Consider the following 25878-nt stretch of genomic DNA (forward strand, 5'->3'; position numbering starts at 1 on the left):
CACAAGTAGGCAGAGAGACAGGCAGAGAGAGAGAAGGAAGCAGGCTCCCCGCTGAGCAGAGAGGACCCTGAGATCATGACCTGAGCCAAAGGCAGTGGCTTAACTCACTGAGCCACTCAGGTGCCCCTCCTTTCTTTTTAAGATGAGAAAACCGAAGTCCCAAATTGAAAGTGACTTGCCCAAAGCCACAAAGAGGAGACCTATTCTTCTGACCCTGATTTTTATGATCTTTCCAATGTATTAACCTGCATCTCACTGTGGTTCTCAGCCAGGGCGATTTTGCCTACCAGGAGACATCTGACGATGTCTGAAGAGATTTTTATTTGTCTTAACTGTAGTGAGATTGTTACTGGCACCTAATGAGTACAAGCCAGGGATGCTGCTAAACATCCTCTAGTTCACAGGACAGCATTCCACGCTAAGAATTAGGTGGCCAAAAAAATCAGTAGGTCTGAGTTTGAGCACCCCTAGTAGTGTTAGGGGAAAGGCAGGATAAGCCTCCTCCATTTTTCACTCTTCCTCTGAACCATAGGAAATCTTATGTAAGACTGCCTCCATTGCTCTACCTAAGTTGAGCAACAGCCCTCATCTAAGAAGGATATTGTCCTTGACCATAGGGCCTGCCACCTTCAATTAATATTGGTTATAAAATTTGTTAAAGAAATTAGTTGCCCAAGCTTTTCTTTCTGCTCATTTGTATTATTTTTTTTTTAAGATTTTATTTATTTATTTGACAGAGAGAGACACAGAGAGAGAGGAACACAAGCAGAGGGAGTAGGAGAGGGAGAAGCAGGCTTCCTGCCAAGAAGGGAGCCCCATGTAGGGCTCGACCAGGACGCTGGGATCATGACCTGAGCCAAAAGCAGACAGTTACTGACTGAGCCACCCAGGAGTCACTCATTTGTATTCTTCTACCTATCCTTCAGTCATAAATTCTACCAATTCCAAGAAGCCTTTCCTGAGTCCACAGTTCATGTCTCCCTATACTATACTCTTAGCACTCAACGTAAATGAATTAAAATACTAAATTAAGCTCAAAAATTGCTCATTTCCCCACCATCCCTGGTTTATGCATTCCTTGAAGCAGGCACAGAGTCTCAACAAGACACTGGGCACTAAGTGGTGCTCAGGAAGTACCTTCTGGAAGGAAGACACATGTCTCTGACAGGCTACATATCCATTTAAAGTGACAACAAAGAAAACCTTATAAAATGAATACAAGAGAAAAGGAAAACTTTCCCTTTTTATCTGCAGCTAAAGGAAGTTGGGAGGCAGGAGCATTAATTGACGTATCTTTTCAGAACATTGCTTGTCTTTTGTGCATGAATGCCGGCGTTCATGAAGAAGGCAGAGTCAGCTCCCCACCAACTTGGGAACAGCCTCAATGAGTGATTATCTCTAAGGTGGTGGTGGGGGTCCCTGGAGCTGGAGGAACAGTGTGGTATCTGCAAATCCTTAAGCCGATGACCGGGACAGGGCAGGCAGCCTGGCTGTGTTATCAGTACCCCAAGGGAGATAAGAAAAACAAAGTAGCCACCTTCATACTGCTTTCCCAGGAAGCTGGCTGGCTTGCTTTAAGCCTACTGTGCTATTCAACTCAACATAGCTGCAAACAAAGAAGATTAGAAATAAACGGTAGATTTCCTCTTAAAATAGAACATGAAACAAAAGCTTTTTTTTTTTTTTTTTTTTGGTCATCATGGACAAGACAGTGGAAATGCCTATTTGAGGAAAACAATTCCACATTAGCTTAGCTTAAAATACCCATTTAAAACACAAAACTCCGAACCCTAGAAAGGCCTTTAGAAATATGGCCATGTTCATGGGCCTCCTGGGTAGCAGTCAGTTAAGCATCTGCTTTCAGCTCAGGTCATGATCCCAGGGTCCTGGGGAGCCTACTTCTCCCTCTGCCTGCCTCTCTCTCTCTCTCTCTGACAAATAATGAATAAAATCTTTCCTAAAAAAAGAAATATGGCCATATTCCCATTTTATGGATGAGGAAACAGATCTGGAGAGCAGAAAGGACCAGTCTGAAATCATACAGCACACCAGTGGAAACCAGAATCTTCATCTGAGCTTCCTGTCCCCAGTTCCCACTGTGTATGTGTGATTTGGAGTAGGGGATGGGGTGGGGAAGGTCAGTGGGCCAGAGAGTCTAAATACCTGGGCTCCAGATTTTATCAAACGACACTGTGTGATTTAGGGCAAGCCAGTTCTCTTGCCTCACCTTCCCCATCCATTCAGTCATGGGTTTGGCCTGAATGACCTATAAGATGCCTCCCAGTTCCAAAGTTGCATGTTATGACCTCAGCGCATCCAAATAATAAATATACAAAGAAATAAAAATATATAGAGTATATACTTTATACCAGACACCATGCTAAATATTTTTTTCCATACACTGTCTCATTTAATCTTTATGACCCTATAAAACAGGCATGTTTATTACTTCCATTTACATATGAGAAAGTTGGGAGTCAGGTTAAGTAACTGGCTCAGAGTCACAAAACTGGTGTGTGGTGACAGTGGCATTTGAACATTTACCTGTCTGACCTCAGGGATGGAAATTACAAGTTCAAAGAATATTCAAATGTTAGTTCTGTTCAGTTCTTCCTGGGACTGAGACCTCACACCCATCTGCACAGAAATCACCCCCTCTTGGGACACTGATTGTGTATCTCTGTAACTTGTACCCATTGATCCAATGATGCTTCAAGATCACCAAGAAGTCTCACACTTATTTTATAAAACAAGTCTTTAGATAAGGGAGAATTGTATTTATGACCCGATTTTGAGCATCTTCTCTTTTGTGAATTAAAATTTATAATCACTTCTCTGGTTCTTTGTTTGGACTGACTTTCAACTCCCTTACAACACCAGCAGAACGTCCCTGCCCACACTCAACATATTTCTTACTCTCAACTTAGAGTATTATTACTGATTAAATCCCTAGTGTTTACAAAAATGGTGGGAACAAACATGATGAGTGCAGTGCAAATTTGAGCAGAGGCTTTTGGAGCTGTGATAGAGTCACAGGAATCACCCTTCCATCTTGAACAACTTTTTTTTTTTTAAGGGAAAATGAGCCAAAGAAAAGAAATAATAAAGATCAAAGTGAAGACATGAAGTAGAACACAGAATAAAAATAGAAATAATCAATGATTTGAGAAAGTGCTAAAATTGGTAAACCTCTGGCCAAACTGATCAGGAAAAAGAAGGAAGGAAGGGGTGAAGGAAGGAGGGAAGCAGGGAAGGAAGAAAGGGTGGAAAAAAGAAAAGAGGAAAGAAGAAGGCCATCAGTATAGATTTCATTGATATTAAAAGTATAAAAAGTAAATATTATAAACAACCATATGCCAGTAAATTCTACACATTGTTTGAGATGGACAAATGCCTTGAAAAACGCAAAATACTGAAATTCACTAAAAACAAACAAACAAACAAACAAACAAAAAACCCAAATATGCCCATGTCTATTAAAGAAATTGAAAAATTAACTAATAACCAAACAAAAAAATCACCATGCCCGGATGGTCATTTTTATCACAGAAATACAAGTTTCCTTTAGCATTTGAAAATCAATCAGTGAAATTTACCATATTAAGAGACTGAAAAGAAAGCCCACATGATTATTTCAATAGGCACAGGAAAAGGATTCAACAGAATTCAATGTCTACTCACGAATAAAAACTCCTACCAACTAGAAATAGAAGAAACATGTTCAATTGGTAAAGAGCCTTAAAGAAAGCTTTTGAATAATATTATATTTAAAAGTAAAGATTGAATCTTAAAATTGGTGAAAAGGACATGCTATGGCCAAAACAACTTTGAAAAAAAAAGAAGAACAAAATTGCAGTCCTCACACTACCTGATTTCAAAACTTATAAATCAATCTATAATAATCAAGACAGTAAAGATTTGACGTAAAGTTACAAGAACCTATTAATGCAACAGAATAGAGTATAGAATTAGACCCACATGAACATATGTGGTCAATGGATTTTTGACAAAAATGCAAAGGGAATTAAAAAAGGGAAAGGATACATATTCAGCATATTGTGCTGGTACAATTTGATAGCCATTTGCAAAATGAATCAACCTGAACTCTTATCACAATGTTAAAAAAAAAAAAAGCAATTCACATGAGACATAGGCTTATTTGTGAGATAAAGCTATAAAACATTTGGAAGGGAAAAGTCTTAGGGACTGTAAGTTACGCAAAGACTTCTTAAGTAAGATACTGAAAGCATAAAACATGAAAGAAAAACATAGGTATGTTGAATTTCATCAAAATTGCTCTTCAAAGGTTATTAAGAAAATAAAAGTGAAGTCACAGATTAGGAGATGACATTTGCATAACATAGAGCTGACAGTGGGCTTTTATCCAGGAAATATAAAGCACTGTTACAATTTAAGAATGAGAAGACCAGCAACCTAAGTTTTTTAAACGGGCAAATAATTTCAGTTGGCACTTCACTAAAGAAGATATACAGGTGGCATATAAACCTACGGGGGAAAAAAGCACCTAACTAGTCATTTATGTTTTTAAATTTTTAAAAAAGATTTTACTTATTTATTTGGAAGAGAAAGAGAGCATGTGAGAGAGAAATGGAGGACCGTCTGTGTGCATGAGCAGGGGGAGAGGGAGGCACAAAGGCCCAGGGAGAAGCAGGCTCCCCACTGAGCAGGGACCCCCCCCCAACACTGGGCTCAGTCCTGACCTAAGTCAAAGGCAGACACTTAACTGAGCCACCCAGGTGGTTTTATTTCTTTATTTAATGCAAAAAAAAAAAAAAAAAAAAAGAGATGCAATTACACATTGACTAGGAGGGCTAAAATTTTAAAAAATAATACAAAAGATGATTCCAAATATTCATATAGAAGCTGGGCAACTAGAACTCTCATATACTGCTGGTGGGAATATAAAATGGTAACCATTATGCAAAACAGTTGCACTTTTAAAAAAAAAGTTAAATGTACACCAGCTATAAAACTCAGTCATTTCACTCCTAAGTATTTACTCAAGAGAAATGAAAGTATTTATTCAAAATAAGAGTTGTGCATGAATATTCATAACAGTGCTATTTGTAGTAGCCAAAAATTGGGCTCCACCTGAGTGTCTATCATCAAGGTAATGTAAATAATTTGTGGCAAATCCATACAATGAGATAGTATTCAGCAATAAAAAGGAACAGACTATTTATACATGCTACAACATGAATAATTTCCAAAGTAATTATACTGAGTATAAGAAGCCAGATAAAAGAAGAGTACATAGTGCATGAGTCTATTTGTATTAAATTTTTTTTTTAAGAGAGGGTTGGGTGAGGGCCAGAGGTAAGGGAACGAGGGAACCTTAAGCAGGAGCCACACCCTGCATGGAGCCCGACACAGGGCTTAATCCCACAGTCCAGAAATCACAACGCCGGCTCAATTAAGAGTTGGTCACTTAATTGACTGAGCCACTCAGGTGCCACCATTGGTATAAAATTCTTTCTTTTTTTTTTTTTTTTTAACTTGACAGACAAAGATCACAAGTAGGGGCACCTGGTGGCTCATGGGTTAGGGCCTCTGTCTTCAGCCTAGGTCATGATCTCGGGGTCCTGGGATGGAGCCCCGCATTGGGCTCTCTGCTCAGCGGGGAGCCTGCTTCCTCCTCTCTCTCTGCGGGCCTCTCTGCCTACTTGTGATCTCTGTCTGTCAAATAAATAAACAAAATCTTAAAAAAAAAAAAAAGTGGTGATGAATTCCCTTGTACATTTCCACGAAGTGCCTCTTTGAGACCCAAGGTCACCACTTCGCAGGGCTGCTAGAGAGGGCTAGGCAGCTCTGCCAGGAAACCAAGTGTTTTCCTGGGCAAGGCCAATTGTGCAAGCATGTGAGTCCTGCCTTGTTAGCACAGTTCTCTGGTCAAACTGCCTAAGAACATAAAAAAGCAGAAGATCTCCAAGCTTCACATGAGGCTATAAATGATCAGCATTGTTAAAAGAGATCACCTTTTCCTCAGGGTCTGAGCAAAGGATTTTAGGAGTTGTTGCAGGTTTGGGGAAACATCAGTAATAGTAATTCCCATCCCATCTCTAAGACCCACTTCATTCCATGTTCTCTCATTCTGTTCTCCAGTCTTCTCCCGACCTGACCTCTGGGCGTCTGCCACTCTATAAAGTCACAGTTGAAATGTAGAGGGAGTTCCAATGCATTTTTCTAAGAGCCTTGCAGTATATTCTTGCCAAGGGGTTCTCTCTCTGCTATGTGTATCCAAAAGGAGCTTCCATGAACATGTTTCCAGCTCAGTAAACATTCAACAGGCAACATATATTGAGGCCTATTGTGTGTTAGTAACAGGGCTGGGCATATAGTGATAAATAAGACCCAGATCCTGCAGGCCAGAAACACTCAGTCAGCCAGAACAGTCTTTGATCTTGTGAAATGTATTTTTTCTGGTTCAGACTTTTATGACCTCCTTGGATGCTCTTACTCTGCCAATTCACATTTTAAGGTTCACTTCTAGAACAGTTTTAACAGAGCGAAAATAACCTCCTTGATTCAGATAATCAACTCGGCCAACTGTGTCTATCCAGTGGAGTGAGGCTCCAAACTACCACCCGACAAAGTAATTTTACAAAAGCTCTGGGGAAGATCATCAACATCCTACAGGACAGTAATCCTGATGTACGAGTTAAGACATGCGCATGAAGAGGGAAGCTGTTCTCTCACATCTTTAGTCTTCCATGCAGTGTAGATATTCTCTGAGATTTTCGAGGTAATAAAGACAGATAAGAACAGAAAGTTCTGGAAGGCACTTCACAGAGACCTCAGGCGGATCGTACTCTTGGATGGCAATTTTCTCAGGTGTGGAGAATGAGCTCTAGCTGAAAAGGCAAGAGTATGTCCCCTAGCAGAGCAGGAACAAACCTGGCATTTGTCTTAATTTGTGTAAGGTTTCTAACAGTCGCCTTTTTAATTGACAGACCAAATACCCAGCAGCTGCTACTGCCCCAGGTCCCAGGCTGGAATGCAGACTGACTATTAATTTCCTGAAAGCCTAGCAAAACAAAGTGGAATGCCAGATTCTCAAGAAAAGTATCCTCTTCACATAACCAAGCTTCCTCCCGCTTTTTAGCCTCTTCCCAAAGTCTCAGCCAAGATAAAAGAAACATGAGAGTGTCACCTTGGATCCTACCTCACCACGCTGAACCACCTGAGAAGCCTATCATACTTGGCAGCAGAGATCGGGCTTCGTCTTGTCAACAGCCTGGCTGTCCTGGGATTTTCTGTTCTTCACATCTGTCATTATAAGGACAACGCAGACATTTGTCAGTGCGGCGCACCTAACTTTTTCAAGAGTTGCTCCTGAGACATGCTCCAGAAGCGGGAAGCCTGGCTGTGGGTAATGAGCTTTGGGCCAGCAGAGTGGACTTTTAACTCCCTGATTGACTCCCTGTTTATCCTTGAGCAAGCTGTTCTTTTTGAAACTGCGTATTCATCCAAAGTCCAGGGAAATAACAGCCATTTGGTCTGCAGGATGTCTGTAACGCTCAAATGAGGTAATGTATACGAATATGAGAGCAGAAGACCCCAGTGATTTAGATAGTAACCACTGACAGACAAGGTGGGCTCCCCAGGTCAAGGGAGAGACACAGAAAGTTTTAATCAGTTCAAATGACCAAGAGGAACAAAACCAGTCTGCAAAGCCTGAGATGACGAGCTTGCACAAAATTTAGCCAAATTTGCAAAAAGACCCAGGGATAGGAGACTGTCCGGCTACAGGAGACAATCTGACTCTATTATGCTCTCCAGTAGTTCTTGTACTCTGAAACTGCTACCGGAAATAGTGAGCTGGCTCCTGCTTGCCATTCTGCTCCCGAAACTTGCAGATTGGGACTTTTGCCTGATAAGAGTCCTTAAAGGGCGCAGAACTTGTGTTTTTTGCCTCTTTAACTCTGAGCTTAATCCTTTCTCTTCAGAGCATACTTCTGCTTTGTTGTGAGATGCTATGTCTCTGTTATTTGCAAACTGCATGGTGCTAAATCTTTTCCTTGCCTCTGACCAAATCTTCACATTCCAGAAATTTTAAATGACAAATGTACTTGATAAAAGGGAAAAAAAATCACCGTATAAGTTTAAAGAAATAATACAGTTGATGGCTAATCTGGGTTGGTTTTTTTTTTTTTTTTTGAAAGATTTTATTTATTTATTTGGGAAAGATTACAGGTAGGAAAGAGAGAGAGAGCACAAGCAGCGGGAGGCGGAGGGGTAGAGGGAGAGAGAGAAGCAGACTCCTCACTGACCTGAGATCTCAATGAAGGGCTCCATGCCAGGACCCCAAGATCACGATCTGAGCCACCCAGGTGCCCCATGGTTAATCTGCTCAACTTGTATTTATTTATATGGACCACATGGACATAAATAGTTAATGATATGGTCTTTGTTAAATAACAAAAGAAAAAAAAATTATTAGGGATAAGAATTAACACACCTGATGCCTGGACCATATTTGAGTTTTAGCACACAGGTACACGGAAAAATAAATTTTCATTGAATAAAACCTGTGTGTGTGAGTGATGGGATGCAATCTGTGTATCAGCTCAAACTCCAGCTGTTCTTTAGCTCGTAGCAGGTATCTGTCTCAGGCACCTCCACGCTCCTGGAGAGTGTTGCTAACCCTGGGCATTACTGTTAAGGGACTGGTGCCTAAACATGGAGCTCAATGGAGGAAACCAACAGGTCCCAGATACATTTAAGAAGTTTAGCTGGGTATCGTTCTGCTTAAAAGTATTGGGAGAACATAATTAGAAACAAATCTCCTCCCAACCTAGAAAACCTCTCCACAAAGGACATAGAGAAAGAAGACACTTGACCATTGACTAAACATTAAGCCATGTGATGAGCATCACAGGGAACCTGCTAAGTGATTGCAAAGACAGAAAAGACTCTCTCTCAGCCCCTTATATGACCAAGTGGATACAGTAGACACATGTTCTCAAAATAAACGACAACGTAAGTAAGAGGACCTGACAGCACCTTTGTCATGCACAGTTCATCCTAACTTTGCCTAGGGAATTGGGGAGACCACCTGAGTTAAGCCAATTGGCTTTATTCAGAAGAGAAACAAATTTTTTCATATCTTTGTGACAAGAGGTAGCTTTGCAAATTGGAGTAAGGTACCCATCGAAATTAGCCTCTTACCCTCCTATGGGAACTGGGAAACAGAGAGCTACCCCCTTTGCATTTCAAAAATATAGTTTCCAGGCTCAAGAGAAAAGACAGCCCTGGGTCAAAAAACTTACAATAGATCTCTCTAGTCTTCAAAGGAGAGCATGTCAAAGAGATGAGAAAGTGCTTACAACTACAAGCTTTCTGAGGTAAATGCCCTAAGCCAAAGGAAGGGAGGGAAATCTTTTCCTATATTTTCAAAAGGAAAATAAACCTCTTATTTTTAATTTGTCCTTGTCCTTACAACAGTCAATAGCTCTTAAGCAGAAAAATTACATTTGAGAGAATAGATGGAAGATATGAATGGTGATTTTTCTGGTGACAGAAAGTCTGGATAACTGCCTTTCGTGGTTGGCTTTGGAGGCCAAGAGAATCCCTGAATTCCTCCTCTTCCTGAAGCAGGTCTCAGACCCTCTCTGATCTTATGAGCTAGTAACCAAAGGGGGGTTGTCAATTGTTGAGGGCGGATGCTCCAGGGGCCCGGAGATCCGTCAACCGCAGAGCTTTGCAAAATGGCGCCTGGCGATTTGCCAGAAGGTGTGTCTAGAGTGACTGATTGTAAACAGGAAGTACTACCTATTGGCTGTTGAACTATTGCTATGCTGTGGGTACTTGGTAACAAGCTTAAGATTGGTGGATGCATATCACTGTCTATGCTGATTGGCTTAGCTCCCCTATATAAGCGATGGCCATATGACATAAAGGGAGCCCGCTTTTTTGAAACCCAACCAGACTGAGGGTTGTTATTATCGCTGCTGGACGGCGGTAAATGGTGGCCCGTACAGGGAACCCCCCTTTCTCCGTTTGTAACAGTGCACTGAGGTTAGTGACGAATTTGTTTAGAAGAAAATTCTGGCCAGAGAAGTTTAGGAAAGTTCGCTGATTATAGTGACGATTGCAACGTGAAAGTTCGCTGATTATAGTGACGATTGCAACGTGAAAGTTCGCTGATTATAGTGACGATTGCAACGTGAAAGTTCGCTGATTATAGTGACGATTGCAACGTGAAAGTTCGCTGATTATAGTGACCATTGCAACGTGAAAGTTCGCTGATTATAGTGACGATTGCAACGTAAGCTCACTGGTGTTAGTGACGATCTTGAGAAAGCTCACTGTTTTAGTGACGATAGCAGACTAGTCTTTTCTTTGCTTCTTGACTATTTATTTCTGATATACTGTGGGTTTGGAGGTCTCGGGAGTGCGTGTGGAGGGGCCTCTGCGGGAGTTGCTGGAGGCGGGTGGAGCTCCTTTGGGAATGGGAGCTGCTCAGGCGTTCTTGCGCGCCGTGGGGTCGCAGGGCAAGGCCTGGCGCCTTTGGACTGGAGTGGTCTGGCGCGAGCTTGCTTGTCTGGAGGGCAATATCTTGTGTGGAGGATAGCAGATCAAGATGGCTATGCGGAGGCTGCTCGCCGTGGTGCGGGAGCTGGGAATGGAGCTTGGAATTTAGAAATGCTGACTGGTACAGGACAGTTTTCGGGAAATCAAAATCAGATCAATTTTCCACCTGCAGTGTATTTGCAAACTGCTAAACTGCTACTGCTGCCGCTACGGCGTGGAAAACCATACAAGGCACAGGTGATTTACAGGGTCAATTGTCAAAAGTTATCCAGCTGCTACTTATCCCGCACTCTTAACTACTAATTTATTATGTAACTCCTCTTAAAAGCACAACCTTTCCCAAACGTTTGAAACGAGTGTTGAAGTGCAAACTTGTTGAAGTGCAAACCTGTTTGTATTTGCCCCCCTTTTATGTTTCTTGTCAGTAACAGTACAACCATTTCTAATAAGTTGAACACTTGCTTCCTTACACAATGTTGGAATGCTACAGGCTTTTCATTTACTATGATAATGCGTATTCCAGTGTTTTTGCCTATGCCCATCTCTGTCCCAGAGGGAGACCTTCCAGTTTTGCTGAGACATAAAAGAGACTTTGGTATCACTGCTGCCGTGGTGACAGCTGTTGCTGCCTCTGCTGCTGCCGCTGCTACTGCACTTGCCGTTGCTATTCCTACAGCCAAGGAGATTAATCGACTGTCTACGAATACCGCAGAAGCTCTACAAACCCAGAGTGAAATTAATGATCATCTCGCTGCAGGTATTCTTTTTGCTAATCAGCAGATTGACTTGCTACAAGAACAAATGGACATTGTAATACAACTACTGACTGTAGGATGCCTTCGCTCAGATACTGGACTCTGCATTACTCCAGTTGGATATGATAACCTCACTCGAGCAGCTAATTATTCCAGGGGACTATCCAAGATGCTTACAGGCAACTGGAGTGCCAGGTTCGAGAATCTGACAATACAGCTTCGTGCTAATATTGTTAACGTTAGTGCCAGTAAGGTAGAAGTATGAAAAATGTTGTAGGATGGGGGAAGCAATGGTTTGAGTTCATATCCATGGGTGGATTGCTGATATTCGCTGTGGTGTATTGCTTATGGTGCATTTGCCCCATGATGAGGATTTGTAAAAGAGACACCATTGCCATCAAACAAGCTCTGTTATCCATCGAGTCCGGACAATAGTCCCAGGTATGGCTCAGTATGCTGGATCGGTAGTCAAAGACGGGTAAGATCGTAGGCGGAATATACCAACCTAAGACAGGACATGATCCTATAAGCATCATGATCCAATGACGGGTAAGGATATTCTTGGCCTTGCGACAACCTAAGACAGGCACGACCCCTGCTGAGTCTTTCCTTCTACCATAAAACAAAAAGGGGGAACTGTTGAGGGCGGATGCTCCAGGGGCCCGGAGATCCGTCAACCGCAGAGCTTTGCAAAATGGCGCCTGGCGATGCCAGAAGGTGTGTCTAGAGTGACTGGTTGTAAACAGGAAGTACTACCTATTGGCTGTTGAACTATTGCTATGCTGTGGGTACTTGGTAACAAGCTTAAGATTGGTGGATGCATATCACTGTCTATGCTGATTGGCTTAGCTCCCCTATATAAGCGATGGCCATATGAAATAAAGGGAGCCCGCTTTTTTGAAACCCAACCAGACTGAGGGTTGTTATTATCGCTGCTGGACGGCGGTAGTCAATTCTCACAAATTAGTCAGCTGCTAGCAGCGTGTCTGCTGTTTCTCTGGATATTTCTGCTCTGAATGCTGCCCTCTATGTGATCTCACCAGTCACCTGTCTGGTAGGCGGGCCTCCTTGCTCCCCACCTCTGCAACTCTGACCTCTCTGTTTCACAGAGTGTTCCTGCTGATCTCCTGCAGAGTTGGGTCTAGAGAGCCACACCCCTGTTGGTCACCTGCTGTGGCTCTGCATCTGTCACGTCCTGATGCTGCTCAGACTTCCTGCAATATTGCCACAGGTCATCCCTTAGTGACATGATACTTGAGGAAGCGGCTCCCTTTACCACACCACCTGCTTACCTTCTTACCTTCCCTGCTCACTGGCTATATCCAAAACTCTTTTCTACAAATAGGGGTACACTTTCTCCTTCCTGTGCCCCACTTGGACCCTCAGCAATAGAATTCTTTATGTTTTCCCATGTAGTCCTCTCTCATGGCCTAGGTGCCCTGAGGAAACTAGTTGGAACAGTTTAACATAGTGCCTCGGGCAACCAGAGTCCCTGCTTCCCAAGACAGTCAGAGGTTAGCACTGAAATTCCCCCAACTCAGTCCAGAGCAAATGAGGACAGTTGGTTACCCTATGACAGCATCTCAAACTTTAACGAACATACAAATTCCCTGGGGATTTGTGTGCATAAAGACCCTTATACAGGAAGTCTGGGGTGTGGCCATATTTTGAGTGGCAAGGGTTTAAAGTACAGCATCATGGGTTTGGGTTTTTTTTTGTTTGTTTGTTTGCTTTTGGCTTTGGTTTTGTTTTGTTTTAAGATCGATTTCCTTCCCTTTCAGGCTTGCTATTAATGTGGGCATTCACAATAGCCTCTGTTTAGCCGTGATTTTCTGAGCTCCATCATCCCATTGTTCTCATTTCGATCTGGCTTTTGCCAGAGGCTCCTCTGATACACCAGATGGGCTAGTTGCAATAGTTGCAATCCTGGTAGTAAACATTGACCTCCTACTCAACATCCAACCCTCATATTTTCCTTTCAATAGGAACTGAGAAATAAGTAAAAAAAAATGGATCTAACAGGATTTAGCAATCATGTCTTCCAGCTCTTATGACTGTAAGTTACTTAAAAGCAGAGACTATTACTCATTCCTGGTCCTTTAAACACAAAACATGACTCCTTGCTAAGAGTAGACTTTCTATAAATGCTTGTTGTTTCCCTGTCTAGGCCCTGATTTCATTCTCCAGGACCTAATCAACATTTAGAACCTTCTAGCAAATGGAAAAATGATAGTAGCAGAGGCATCTTGAGTTGTAAGGACATAGAATTTAGAACTGGGTTAAAGAATGAGTGTGTATTTCTCCAGGGTTCACATTTACTATAAAATGCTCTTGTTTTAATTTAACCATGATGGGACCCAGGGAAGGCCACCCCAAAATAGGCTAAAGCAGCATGTAAATTATTTTGAAGTTACTTAAGAAATCGCAGATGTAAGAAGGCACTCTGACAATCCTCCCTGTCTCCCTGACAGCAGGAAATAAATATCCCATGTGAAAGCTATTTTCCCTGTATAGGATGTAGAGAGACATCCTTATAGCCAGAGATAGAGAATTTAGGGCCAAGAAGGCTATGTAAACAAACTCTTATTAGTTACTTCACTAATTAGTACCCAAGCCTAAGTTTCTTTGTCAGTTCTTCATAAATTTATTGTTTCTTTGTCTAAAAGGTATATAAACAGCCTACTTGGTCAATCCTTAGGTTCCCAAAACTGTGACACCTCTATACATAAGAAATTGAAGGAGCAGGAGGCTGGCTGAGGACAAAGCAAAGGCTGGCGCCTTGCACCACCCCCCTTGACCCGCTCCCCTCCATATGTGTAGCATTCCTCAGGCCCCTGACTGCCATAAAACGATAAATAGTTAACTTGCAGAGATCACAGTCCTGCAAGGTAGGAGTCTCCCTTGGTTTGCAAATGTCCTTGAGATTTACAACAAAGAAGTTACCTTATCAATAGCCCAATTTCCAGGGACACAGAACTCAGTTCCTCAAGCCCTAATGTCACCCTCCCCTCCATGAAAACGGAAGGAGGCGGAGGTAGAAGGAAAAGTAAATAAAGTTCAATTTCTTCTAAACCTAAATCTCATTAACAAGGATGCTTGATAGCAGGAATGTAACATTCCACCAGGAGACTCCCAATTGTCTTTACTTGATAGTAACTAAGCCTTCAATATCCTGATAGTGCTTTTTTCCGCATGCGTGGGCTAACGGGCCAGTTCTGCTTCTGTAAGATTGCTTTGTCTGCTTTCATGCGGGGTCCCCTGACCCAATTCACTGACGCCAAGTATGCCTGTTCAAACTGTCAATCAATCAGCTCAGCCCCACCCGAAACTTGTTTGTACCTGTCTATAAAAACCCTGCACCAACCCAGCTCTGGACCTCTCGGTGTTATCGGCAACGAGCGCCGCAGAGGTCCAGGTTCGAACCTGCAATAAACGACCCTTGCTGATTGGCTTTGACTCACGTCTCTGGTGGTCTTTTAAGGTGGGGGTAATACTCTATTGGCATTTCAAAATTAATTTTGTAGGTTTTTTCGTCTTGTTCATCTGTCTTGTGTCAATTTAACTATTGAACCAGCTGAAAGAACCAAGAGGGATGAGCGGAAAATTTTCCCTTCCTGACAATAGCAATTGCCTTTTAGGTAAATGGCATTACACTATGAACTCTCTTACTGAGGTTAAGCAAAGAAAATAGTTTGCAGGGTAAACACATGAGGACACTCAAAAAATAGTGCTAGCCTAGGATGGAACATCAACTTAAAAAAAATCTATAAAGTAGATAATTTCTGTCCAACAAATGGCAAAGAAAATAATAGTGCTATAATAAACATAATTTATTTAATATTTTGTTTTACCTTTATTGTGGCTTTGTTTTCAGAGAGACAAACAAAAGGAGAAGAAGATTTTAAGGAAAAGGTTGAGCAGAAAGATGGTAAAAGAGTTGCTTAGATAAACTTCTCATTATATAACCCATCTAAAATATAAAAATTACATATTTTGTCAATGCATAGATGAGCTGTGGGGAAAGTGAAGAAGCCAGGCATAAAAGAAAATATGGCTCCCTGGGGAGAGTTTGCCCTTGCAGGAGCTCTGATCTGGGGTGGCCTAGATGTTTCTAACTGGAGACAAAGTCTGAGCTTGGGTCTGAACACTGAAAGAAAGCCTAGAAGTAGTCAAGGGAGAAGATTACCCACACAATTGATAATTTACTTCTCAACTGCAACACTTGAAACTAGAAGATATTTTTAAATTTCTAAAAGAAAATGATTGTCAAAGTAGCACTGTGAGTTAATCTATCAAGACAATAAAGAAATAGAGACACTTGCAGACCAACCAAAACTGAGTTTACTTCTGACATCTCTCACTAAAAAAAAAAAAAAAAAAGAGTGATGTTCTTCAGAAAAAGGAAAAGATTCCAGAAGAATGATCCAACAAATGAAAGGATACCAAACCAGGAACAGTGTGGACTTCAGGGTAAAACCAAACTGATAGTGACTGTAAAAGAAATTAACAATATAGTTCCACTTTTGGTGCAAAATTCAAGATAAAATTCATATCCTGGACAACAATGGCATGTGGGATGAGGAAACTGATTACCTCAGGTCATTTGAATTTCCTCCTGTTGTTCAGGAGGAAGATAAATACTTTGAACTTTAGATTTATTTAGGACTTTGAGTTAAATGGGCATGTTAACATTATAAGGGTAGCCAGAAAAGTGGGATGTAAACTAAACTGGTGGAAGAAAATAAGTTGAATGGGGTAGGAGTAGGGGACAGAGTAAATCCAAAGGATGGAAAGAAAATGGAATTAAAAAGAAACATTTAAAAAGCAGAAAAACGGAAAGTATGAAATAAGATGAAAAAAATGAATTCAAGTATGCCATTTATCTCAATCAATGTGGGTGAGCTGTACTCCAGTTGGAAAACAGGGGTTTTTAGATAGGATTTAAAACAAACTCAGCTATGTGGTACATACAAAAGAAACAATGAAACCATAAAGGCATAGGATGCTTAAATAAACAGATGGAAAAAGAAATTCTAGGGAAAAGTCAAACATGGTAGACTCTATGTTAAAAATATCACTCAATAAAGAGGTTTATTAAATATTAACAAAAACTTCAATTCTCTATGAAGATAATTCTAAACTTGTAACCACTTAAAAATATATGTATAGAGGAAGTGGTGATGCAACATGGGGGCTTAAGTGGGTAGGAGAAGAATCAATGAAACAAGATGGGATTGGGAGGGAGACAAACCATAAGTGACCCTTAATCTTACAAAACAAACTGAGGGTTGCTGGGGGGAGGGGGGTTGGGAGAAGGGGGTGGGATTATGGACATTGGGGAGGGTATGTGCTTTGGTGAGTGCTGATTCACAGACCTGTACCCCTGGGGATAAAAATACATGTTTATAAAAAATAAATTAAAAAAAATATATATATAGTATCCAGCAGTGGAAGAGTGTGCATTATTTTTTTTAATTAACATACAATGTATTATTTGTTTCAAGGGTACAGGTCTATGATGCATCAGTCTTACACAGTTCACAGCACTCACCATAGCCCATACCCTCCCCAATGTCCATCACTCAGCCAGCCCACTTGAAATCTTTGCGGAAATATACCTTCATGTTAGACCAGAGAAGTCCCAATACAGTTTAAGGGGTTTGAGCCTATATTCTCTGATAATAGAACCAGTAAATTAGAAATCAATTTTTAAAAATGATCACTGGAAGCAGGAATACTTCCAATGATAATTTTTCCTCAATCTTTCATTTAGGCCTTGTTGATTGACAATTTTGATAAATCCATACCTTGTCATTTTCTGGAACCCACTATTCTACTTTTTCAATAACATACAAAATATTTGGTTGTAGTATGACCAGTTTGTAAATTCGTTCTCTGGTCATGTAGCACACACTTGAGCATGCAAATGTACATGCTCACTCTTTGGTTGGTTGACCTAATTTAATTTTAAAAACAAGCTGAATTTCAAAAATTCAGTTTTCCAGTTTAGCCCAGCCATTCAATGCTCTATCAGTAAATTGAAATTTATTTTTTTTAAAACCTCTTTGGTATAAGTAAGTTTTAAAGATAAGTGGTATAAATATTGATTATAGTTGTACTATAAATATAAAAAAATTCAGTTGTTAATCTTTATGACAAAGTTCTGTTTGTCATATCTTTCAAATGGTTCCAAGTACATGAATTTCATTTAATTTTAAAGAATGTTAATACAAATAACAATATATAGAATTAGTTTGGTAATGATAGGATCTATGAAGCTGATTATGATAAAAATGCATTCAGTTATAAACTTTGTAAAAGCAAGAACCAAGTCATTTCCCTCACCATTTTATCTTTAGTGCTTAACATCATATCTAGCACATAATAGATAGTCACATTTTTTAATAGAAAAAAAAAGATATTGTAAATATAGGGTGGTAAGTGGTTAAAGGCCAGAAATAAAAAGGCCACATCTAATATGAAAGGAAAAGCACTCATAGTCATTAATTATGTTATTTCTTTTAACCAATTTCTACGGAGTGCCTGCTCTATACCAGGATCTGCTCTAGGGGTTATGTGATGTGTTGATGAATGATAGGCACGGTTCATTAGCCAGGGTAGAACTTACAATCTGGGGAGATACGATTTGTTGGAAATATATAGGGTGGTCACAAAAATCAAGTTCTAAGCTTTTGAACAATGTGATAAGGGAGAACTCAATTCATCACCCACAATGGGCATCTTACAATGCAATTTTTATTTTAGTCAAATTTGTCCATTTATGATAATTCTTTAATATCAATTACAGTTGACACAGTAATTTAATATTCATTATCTCATTTGAAACAGAAAGACCGAGTATTATGACTAATTTACAGATGAGGAAATTAAATTGGAGATGCAGGTAGATCTCAAGTTTGGAACCCAGATTTCCTAGATCCAAATTATTGGAGATAAAGGTGATGCCACATCTTAAAGATTGGATTTTGATGTTTGTTTGCTTTTAGCAAATATTTGACTAAAAACCATGGTCTGCTTTTTGTACTTTGCAAAATACCAAGCTATTTAGCTTTGGCAAATTTCATTTCTGGATGCTTGTCAGAACTCTTCCCTTTTTGTCTGAGGATTAGTTATTAGTTATTATTAGTTATTAGTTATTAGCTGTGTCTCTCTGTAGAGACACAGTCAGGAAGTCTTCGGTTATATGAGCAGGAATCCCTGGAAGCAAGGTTGGTTGGATCTGGTATTAGCCTACTGAATTTCTTGAGACGAGACAACTTGGTCATGCATCTCTGTATTCCCAGTCTCCCCTATTTATGCGGCTGGCCAAATGAAGATGGGTCGGCAATAAAGCATGTTACTCCCCCATGCCATTCTGGCAGCCACTGCCAGACCCAGGCCCTTGTGACACTGCAACTCAAATTACCTTCCCAAACAGCTCTGCCATACCTTTGCTCAGAAGCCGTAGGTAGCTCTTTCTTGCCTGCTAAATATTGATCAGATCCCTCAGTCTGTCCTCCAAAGTTCTCCTTAGTCTTTTTGAGGTTTCTTGTGTTCCATTCATTCAGGACCTCCTCGCCTTGCACCATTAATATCCTGGTCTCCAGCCACGCTGGTGTACTTGCTGTTACCACAGCACACCTGATTTTGTACCACTCTGTGTTTTGGCTCAAGCTATTTCTTCTGTCTGGAGCACACTGCTCTCACACACACATATGCATGGAAGTCTAACACATCCTTAACAATCTCTCCTTCTCCTTGGATCCCTGACGTGTAAGGAATCACCTTTCACCATGCTCCCACCATGAGCTCTGAGTTTGCTTTGCCTCCATGACCCTTAGCCCATTCTACCTCGTCTCAGTTACTGAACTGCATGGCAGGAAATTAGGAGTTAGGCTTGGGTGCAGCACCAATGTTTCACTCTTGCCGAGCCTGGCTCTGTTTCTGTCACATAGTTGATGTTTTATAAATGTCTCCTGAATTACCAAAATTAATCAATTATGCCATGTAAGGAAACCAGAGAGGCCAAACTCACCTCTATACAGTCAACTTGACCGTGACAATTTCCTCCTCTCAAACATGAGCCCAATGACAGAGACGAGGGGCAACATGGTCACACTCACGAACAAAGTGACATATATAACATGTTATCTGACATCTATTTTTAAAAATGAAGAATACTTAGATACTCAAGATGGGCATTGGAAATTAAAACTGTCCGTTCAGTATTGCCAGAATGTTACTAATGCAAATTGTCTAGGGATCCTAGAGATTGGCACAGCCAGAAAGAAAAAGTTTTCTCACTTCTATGCTTGTTTTCCATGTATTACAAAGTTAATTTGTATATAGCTCTTCTAAACTTTTGTCTTGCTGACTTTCTGTCTCCCAAATTCAAAAAAATATTGAATTGCTCCTGACATCTAGCTGGCTTGATCTGGAGTGCATGCATAATTTAAGCTGATTGAATATTTTGCCACATTAGAGTGGAAAATATCTGAATCCCCCAAACAGTAAAAGAAAATGACAGGCTCAAATGCCACTTGGCATCACCTTCCGTGATTTCCGCCAGGTAATTAGGGCAGTCTAGGCGGCTGAAATGGAAATTTGCCTTTAGCTACAGGATTCACTCCTGAGCACTCAAGGCCCAGGAACAGAGGACTCTGTCTTTAGCTGATGCAAAGTCTTCTTTCCTTTGTTGGAAGCAAGATAAAATAAAAACATTCCTTAAATTATTTGCTTTTTTTAAAAAAATTTTTTAAAGACTTTTTAAAAAGTTTATTTCCTTTTTAACCAAAGAAAGTGGGGTTTGGAAGATGCTTTCACTAATAGAATTTACCTGGCTTTGAAATATACAAAAACAAAACAAAACAAAACACTCTAAAGCCCTCCAGGTTTATCAGAAAAAACAACTAACGAAGCACCAAATCACTCAGGGTTATAGCTGCTCTTGGTTTCCCCTCCTCACCTGAGCCTCTGCCTCCTCTCACCCTGTCACTCTCCTACCCACATGGCACAAAAGTGCTTGTTCTTTTGCTCCCCTCCTGAGAATGAAGATACAGAGCACACACACACCCCCTCCCTCTCCCCATAGTCCCCGTCCCAGCTGTGATTGTAGAGTTGACAATGCCAAGGAGAAAATTCCCCAGGAGAAGGAATGTGGCATTCTGAAGACATTGGGTGGAGAGGCAGATGAACCTCCTGTGTAGCTGCCATTGAGGGGCCATAGGAGCGGGGTTGGGTGGGGGGAAGGGGGCGTTGTGTGTTGGTGAAGGGGCAGCGGACAGAAGCCAGGATCTGGGAGAGGAGCTATGGTTTACCTTAGGGCTCTCCATTTCTTTTTGTTTTCTTTCCATGTTCATCAATAGTAATTGTGATCTTACTTCTGAGAGACCTTGACACTGAGAATGGGGTGGAGGATATGAGTATTCTGGTCCCTGGGAAAGGAAGGCTCCAGTCAAAATACACTTGCTTTATTCAGCAAACTTGTGGAACACTTACCAAGTGCCCTGTACTGGCTGAGTTCTGGGGATTTAGTGAGAAACTAAGAAAGGCCATGCCCTCATGGAATTTATATTCTAAAAGAAGATGGGCAATAAACCTATGAACAAGCAAACAAACCAGGTCAATATATATAACGGTCATAACCTTGTACAGAAGGTTTTACAGCGTGCAAACACAATGAATATAGAAGCAAGCAGGAAAAGGTGGGGTAGGACAACTTCAAATCCCGTTGCCTCTACAGGCACTAAGAAAACAGAATTTGGGAAGCTGAGGAATGAGGAACCAACAAGTCCTCTGATCAAAGATGTTTCCCCTAAGAATTTCTTGCAGCAGCCATTTGTAGACAACAATCCCTCCTTCATCATCTTTCTTTTAAAAATGTGAAAACACTCCTCTTCTCTGAATTTCCAAGGCAATTCTCCTAACACATCCTGTTAGTTTATGCCCTGGGCTCTCACACCTCCTATTCCTTTCTCCAGAGTATCTTTCCTCCAGTCTCTGCCCAAAGAAATTTCAAGCTCATCCTTCCAAATTCAACTAAAATATCCTCTCTTGTACCGATCCCAAACAAAGGAGAAGTTTGTATAACTCTATTATAACATATTTCAAATTGTGCTTTGCTGTTGCCTGTTACCAGGCAATTAGGAAAGGTGGGGAGAAGGTGACAAACATTCTTTCCTTGACCAAACTCTGATCAGATTTCCTTGAATTCTCCTCTCAACTAGGCTTCTGTGCTTATATTTACGTAACCCAATTTTAGCAAGAATCCCATTGTTAGGTCTGTAATTAAAAGAGCAAGACTGATACAAAGCAAAGGTCAAGTAAAGCTTAATTTTGTACCAAGCGTCAAGATTCAAACGGACGGGTCGGGGCCACCTCTTCCAGACAGGGCAACCCCTCCCTGCCTTACAAACTTTTATAGAGCAAAGGCCATGTGGTTGGGCCTGGCCACACACAGGTGGCCAATGAGATCGTAACACACAGAGAAAGCTACACAGTCATGCTAGGTCACACACGGGTGGCCAATTGAATTACAATTTGCCCTAGTAGATATTTGACCTAGCCTATCACCTTGGTCAGAATTGGCACCCAAAAGACAGGACCCATACACCTTGGTAGCTAGAGAGACAATATGCTCATCCTACTGACTGGATGTCTCCACCTGGCCTGACCCACACTTGTATTTGGGCTTTGTTACCTGGGACTGGTTTCCTGGACTTGCTTTTAAGTAAGTTCCTCTGTTGGGGAGGGAGTAGGGGGCAAGGTCAATTTAAGTTTTACTGCATAAACAACAAAATCACTGTTTAACCGGATGGAATAGCTCTGGCTAAATAGGCCCTTACACCATGAAGTTGGTTTAACCAGAATCCTCTATCCCCCATATCTGACTACCTTCATATTTGATTAGCTACTTCCTCCTTCGCCACCCACTGGGTGATCCCCTGACCTGCCATCAGAGTCCCTCCTACCCCTGACATTTGCTCTTAGTAATTTTCCATTACTCACCCCAACCTTGTTTCTTGGCTATAGATTCCTATTTTTCCTTGTTTTCAGAGTTGATCCCCATTGCAGTGGTTCCTACAACTATTGTGATGGTCTCCCCCTTTGAATAAAGTCCTCCTTATTGTCTTGTTTTTTTTTTTTTTTAAGATTTTATTTATTTATTTGACAGAGATCACAAGCAGGCAGAGAGAGAGGAGGAAGCAGGCTCCCTGCCGAGCAGAGAGCCCGATGTGGGACTCGATCCCAGTACCGAGATCATGACCTGAGCTGAAGGCAGAGGCTCAACCCACTGAGCTACCCAGGTGCCCCAAGTCCTCCTTATTGTCTTTAACAAGTATCCTAAATATTTTTTTTTCTTTAACAGAGGAAGGAAGGAGGAAGGGGAAAGGAAAGAAGAAAGAAGGGAAAAAAGGAGCAAAAGTACAAGAGACAGAAGAAAGATGGAAGAATTTAAACTTCAAAATAAAGTAAGTAGTTCATTTCTGGAATATTTGTAGGCCCCCTCCCAAAAAAAGAAACCAAATGCACCACAAAAGATATTTTTGTAATAAAAATAAAAGTTATGCCTTATCTTGGAAATTCTTCTTTCACCCTGCCGAGACCACCAAGGAATGTAAAATCCCTCCCACACTTCTTTTCAAAGGTATTTGCATATGAGTCATAATTCCTGCCAATCCCAAATTACATAGATCTGCATGCAAGCAATTAGGTGTTTAAAGAGGTAGAGGGGAAGAAGAGCAGCTGCTGAACTGCAGGGGAAACAGAAAACCTCTGATTAGTCATGGAGGAATTGGGAACCTACTAAGCTCTTTCCAGAAGCAATCTTTCCAGTGTGGATCATTAGGGACAAAGAAAAGGGCAAATTCTTTGAGAAAAGGACAAAAGAAAAGGACAAAGAAAAGGTTTAGAAGAGAGGATACTCCTAACTCTGAGGTTTAGTTTGCTCCCAAGAGGTTGCAGAAGCGGGGAAGGGGCCAAGACAGGGGACATCTTGTCCAGAGGGTTCCAGGACTTCAAGCAGCCCCTGAGCAACGGCTTTATTGTCTATCACAGAGATTCTCAACCTTAGCAGCCCATTAACAATTATATGGGATCTTTTAAATCCTACAGTGCTGGACCCCAGACCATTTAAATAGGGATTTCTGCAGATGCGGCCATAGTACTAGGACTTTTAGAAAGCTCTTCAAGCAGTCTGTCAGACACAGGTGGTTAAAATTCCTTTCCTCTGCATCATTTGCAAAGTCTTTTCAGTGCCTTGGCTTATTGAATCTGGTTTATACAGAAAAGTAAAACCAAAGCTCAGAGACAGAAGGGAACTCGCCCCATCATAAAACTAGTGGCAAGATTCTGATTTGGGCTGTCAGACTTCAAGTTCAATATGCACACGGTAGGTCAGGTGGGTTTTCTACAGAAGAGCTTCTGAGGAATGTCTTGATGGAGACAAATTGGTATTATGTGATTCCATTCTCCTTTTTGACACCCTTCTTGATTAACATTCTTTTTTTCTACCAAAGATTTCCTCCTCCGCCCCTCTCCTCCTCAGGTGACCATTCTTCCTCTCCAGCCTGCTGGGAAGCACTGAGCAGTGACTAACCACTCAGCAGGAATCAGGTTTGGGGGCAGCCTCCCCGCAGGAAAATGTACTCTCTAGAAGAACATTGGCATGAGGTAAAATGCAAACAGTCGAAGCGTGGAGGTGAATGGTATATGAGAATTTCTTGTACTATTCTTGAAACTTTCCCATAAGTTGAAAATATCAAGATATAAAGTTACTAGAAGATGAGAGGAGGATGAGGAGGAAAGCGAGGAGGGAGGAGAGGAAGACATTGATAGCATTAGTATAGATTCAATGGCCTTGATGAAGAGCCATGGCCCAAAGGTCTGAAGCCCGAGTCTTCTCTGCTCTGAGACCTTGGCCAAGCCACCCTCTGTTTTAGGATTTTATTTTCCTGTTTGGATAATGAAGGAGTTGGAGTAGACTTTCCCTGTTGTGCATATTGATTGCTGTATAATAAACCACTCCAAATCTTTGTGACTTAAAACAAAAATTTATTATTGCATTTCATGGTTCTTTGGATTGACTAGGCTCAATGGGGTGATTCTTACTTAGGGGACTTTCACGGAGTTGGGTTGTCGTTACCTGGCTTGAGTGGGCTGGTATTCCAGGTGGTTCACCCACACAGCTTGCAGTTGATCTTGGCCGTTGGCTAGGAACCCAGAGGGGGCTGTTATCCCCCAAAGTCTATACTTTAGCTAGCCTGTTAAATAGAAACAATGATGTTCTTCTCAATTTTGACAGATATTTTTTTCCTAAGGTTGTGAGTTTTCCATAAACTTGAAGTTCCACTGTCATGTGATAGTTGTTATTGCTGTTATTTACATTCTGCTGACTACTGGTTATCCCAGGCTTGCTAACCGCCATCTGGTTACATGTCTGGATGCTTCTCCTGAGTAGTCCTTGTCTATTGGTAATCTCGTTTCCATCCATTCACCAAAGATGCAGCTAAATAGGAATCCCAGCCTAAGCAGTAAGGAAAAAATGCTCAGAGAAACTGTGCCAGGTTTGCATTTGTAAAAACTGTGATTATTCTTGAACACTGGTTGCTATAACAGGGTTGGTGGGGCACTTTCATTCCCAGACACAATGTCTCTCACATTGTCCCCATAGTGGTGAGGAAAACACACTGTGTCTTAGCATGCCTAGAAACCTTTTAAAATCAGAAGGTCCACAGGCAGAGAGCACATGGCTTATTTGAGAAGCTTTGCTTCTGCTTTTTAGTATGCTTATGCACTGCTTTAATCAAAATTACACGATTACAGGGGCACCTGGGTGGCTCAGTGGGTTAAAGCCTCTGGCTTCAGCTCGGGTCGTGATCTCAGGGTTCTGGGATCAAGCCCCACATCGGGCTCTCTGCTCAGTGGGGAGCCTGCTTCCCTTCCTCTCTCTCTCTGCCTGCCTCTCTGCCTACATGTGATCTCTGTCTATCGAATAAATAAATAAAAATCTTTTTAAAAAATTACACAATTAGACATTCAGAGTCAATGATCTCACCAGATTGGTTTCAGAGAGAAGTAGTCCCCTTTTTGCCTGCCCTCTAGAGTCTCCTCCCCAGAAGCAACTTCAACTACTTTAACTAGGTTTGTTTTTTGTTTTGTTTTGTTCCAGATATTGCTACTTCTAGATGTTCTAGTTCCCCGCCTGCCCACTCTTCCATAATTACATATACACATCCACCCTGCCCACTCAAGTCTTCTCATTACAATTGCATCTGATTTGGGCCAGGCCAGTGTTCTGGGTTTATTAATAATTATTATTAACAATAATAATTAGTTTATTTATTAATAATATAGTAATAACTCCACACATTTCCCAGCTGAATCCTGCAGTATTCAATGATCATTTTTCCTTTCTAAATAATTTTGTTTTCTTTTTTGCATTTTTCCTTTTTAAGATTTACTCATTTATTTGTGAGAGAAAGAAAGAGAGGCAGAGGAAAAGGGAGAGAGGATTTCAAGCAGACCCCACATTGAGTGAATGAGGAGCCCAATGCAGGGCTCAATCTCG

The 25878-nt window shown here is 41.2% G+C and overlaps 1 protein-coding gene and 1 long non-coding RNA gene across 4 annotated transcripts in view; both read left to right on the top strand.

Moving 5' to 3' along the window:
• The window catches only part of LOC309846064, a 495527-nt gene that overhangs the window by 412227 nt on the left and 57422 nt on the right, over positions 1-25878 (top strand). The window lies entirely within an intron of this gene.
• RTP4 (receptor transporter protein 4) overlaps positions 1-25878 on the top strand; it is a 126482-nt gene that overhangs the window by 87892 nt on the left and 12712 nt on the right. Inside the window, exons 2-3 of one of the 3 annotated variants that reach the window (XR_014301656.1) lie at positions 22678-22780; positions 23828-23981. Coding sequence is in view for 1 of the 3 variants with exons in the window: in XM_082694513.1 (XP_082550639.1) it covers positions 22678-22780; positions 23828-23860 (136 nt within the window). In the remaining 2 variants the exon portion in view is untranslated. Of the gene's footprint in view, positions 1-22677; positions 22781-23827; positions 24362-25878 lie in introns of those variants that run through there. The other 2 variants (XM_082694513.1, XR_014301657.1) reach the window with 2 other exon arrangements.

Source organism: Mustela nivalis (genome assembly GCF_964662115.1).
Source record: "Mustela nivalis genome assembly, chromosome: 1".
Classification (NCBI taxonomy): domain Eukaryota; kingdom Metazoa; phylum Chordata; class Mammalia; order Carnivora; family Mustelidae; genus Mustela; species Mustela nivalis.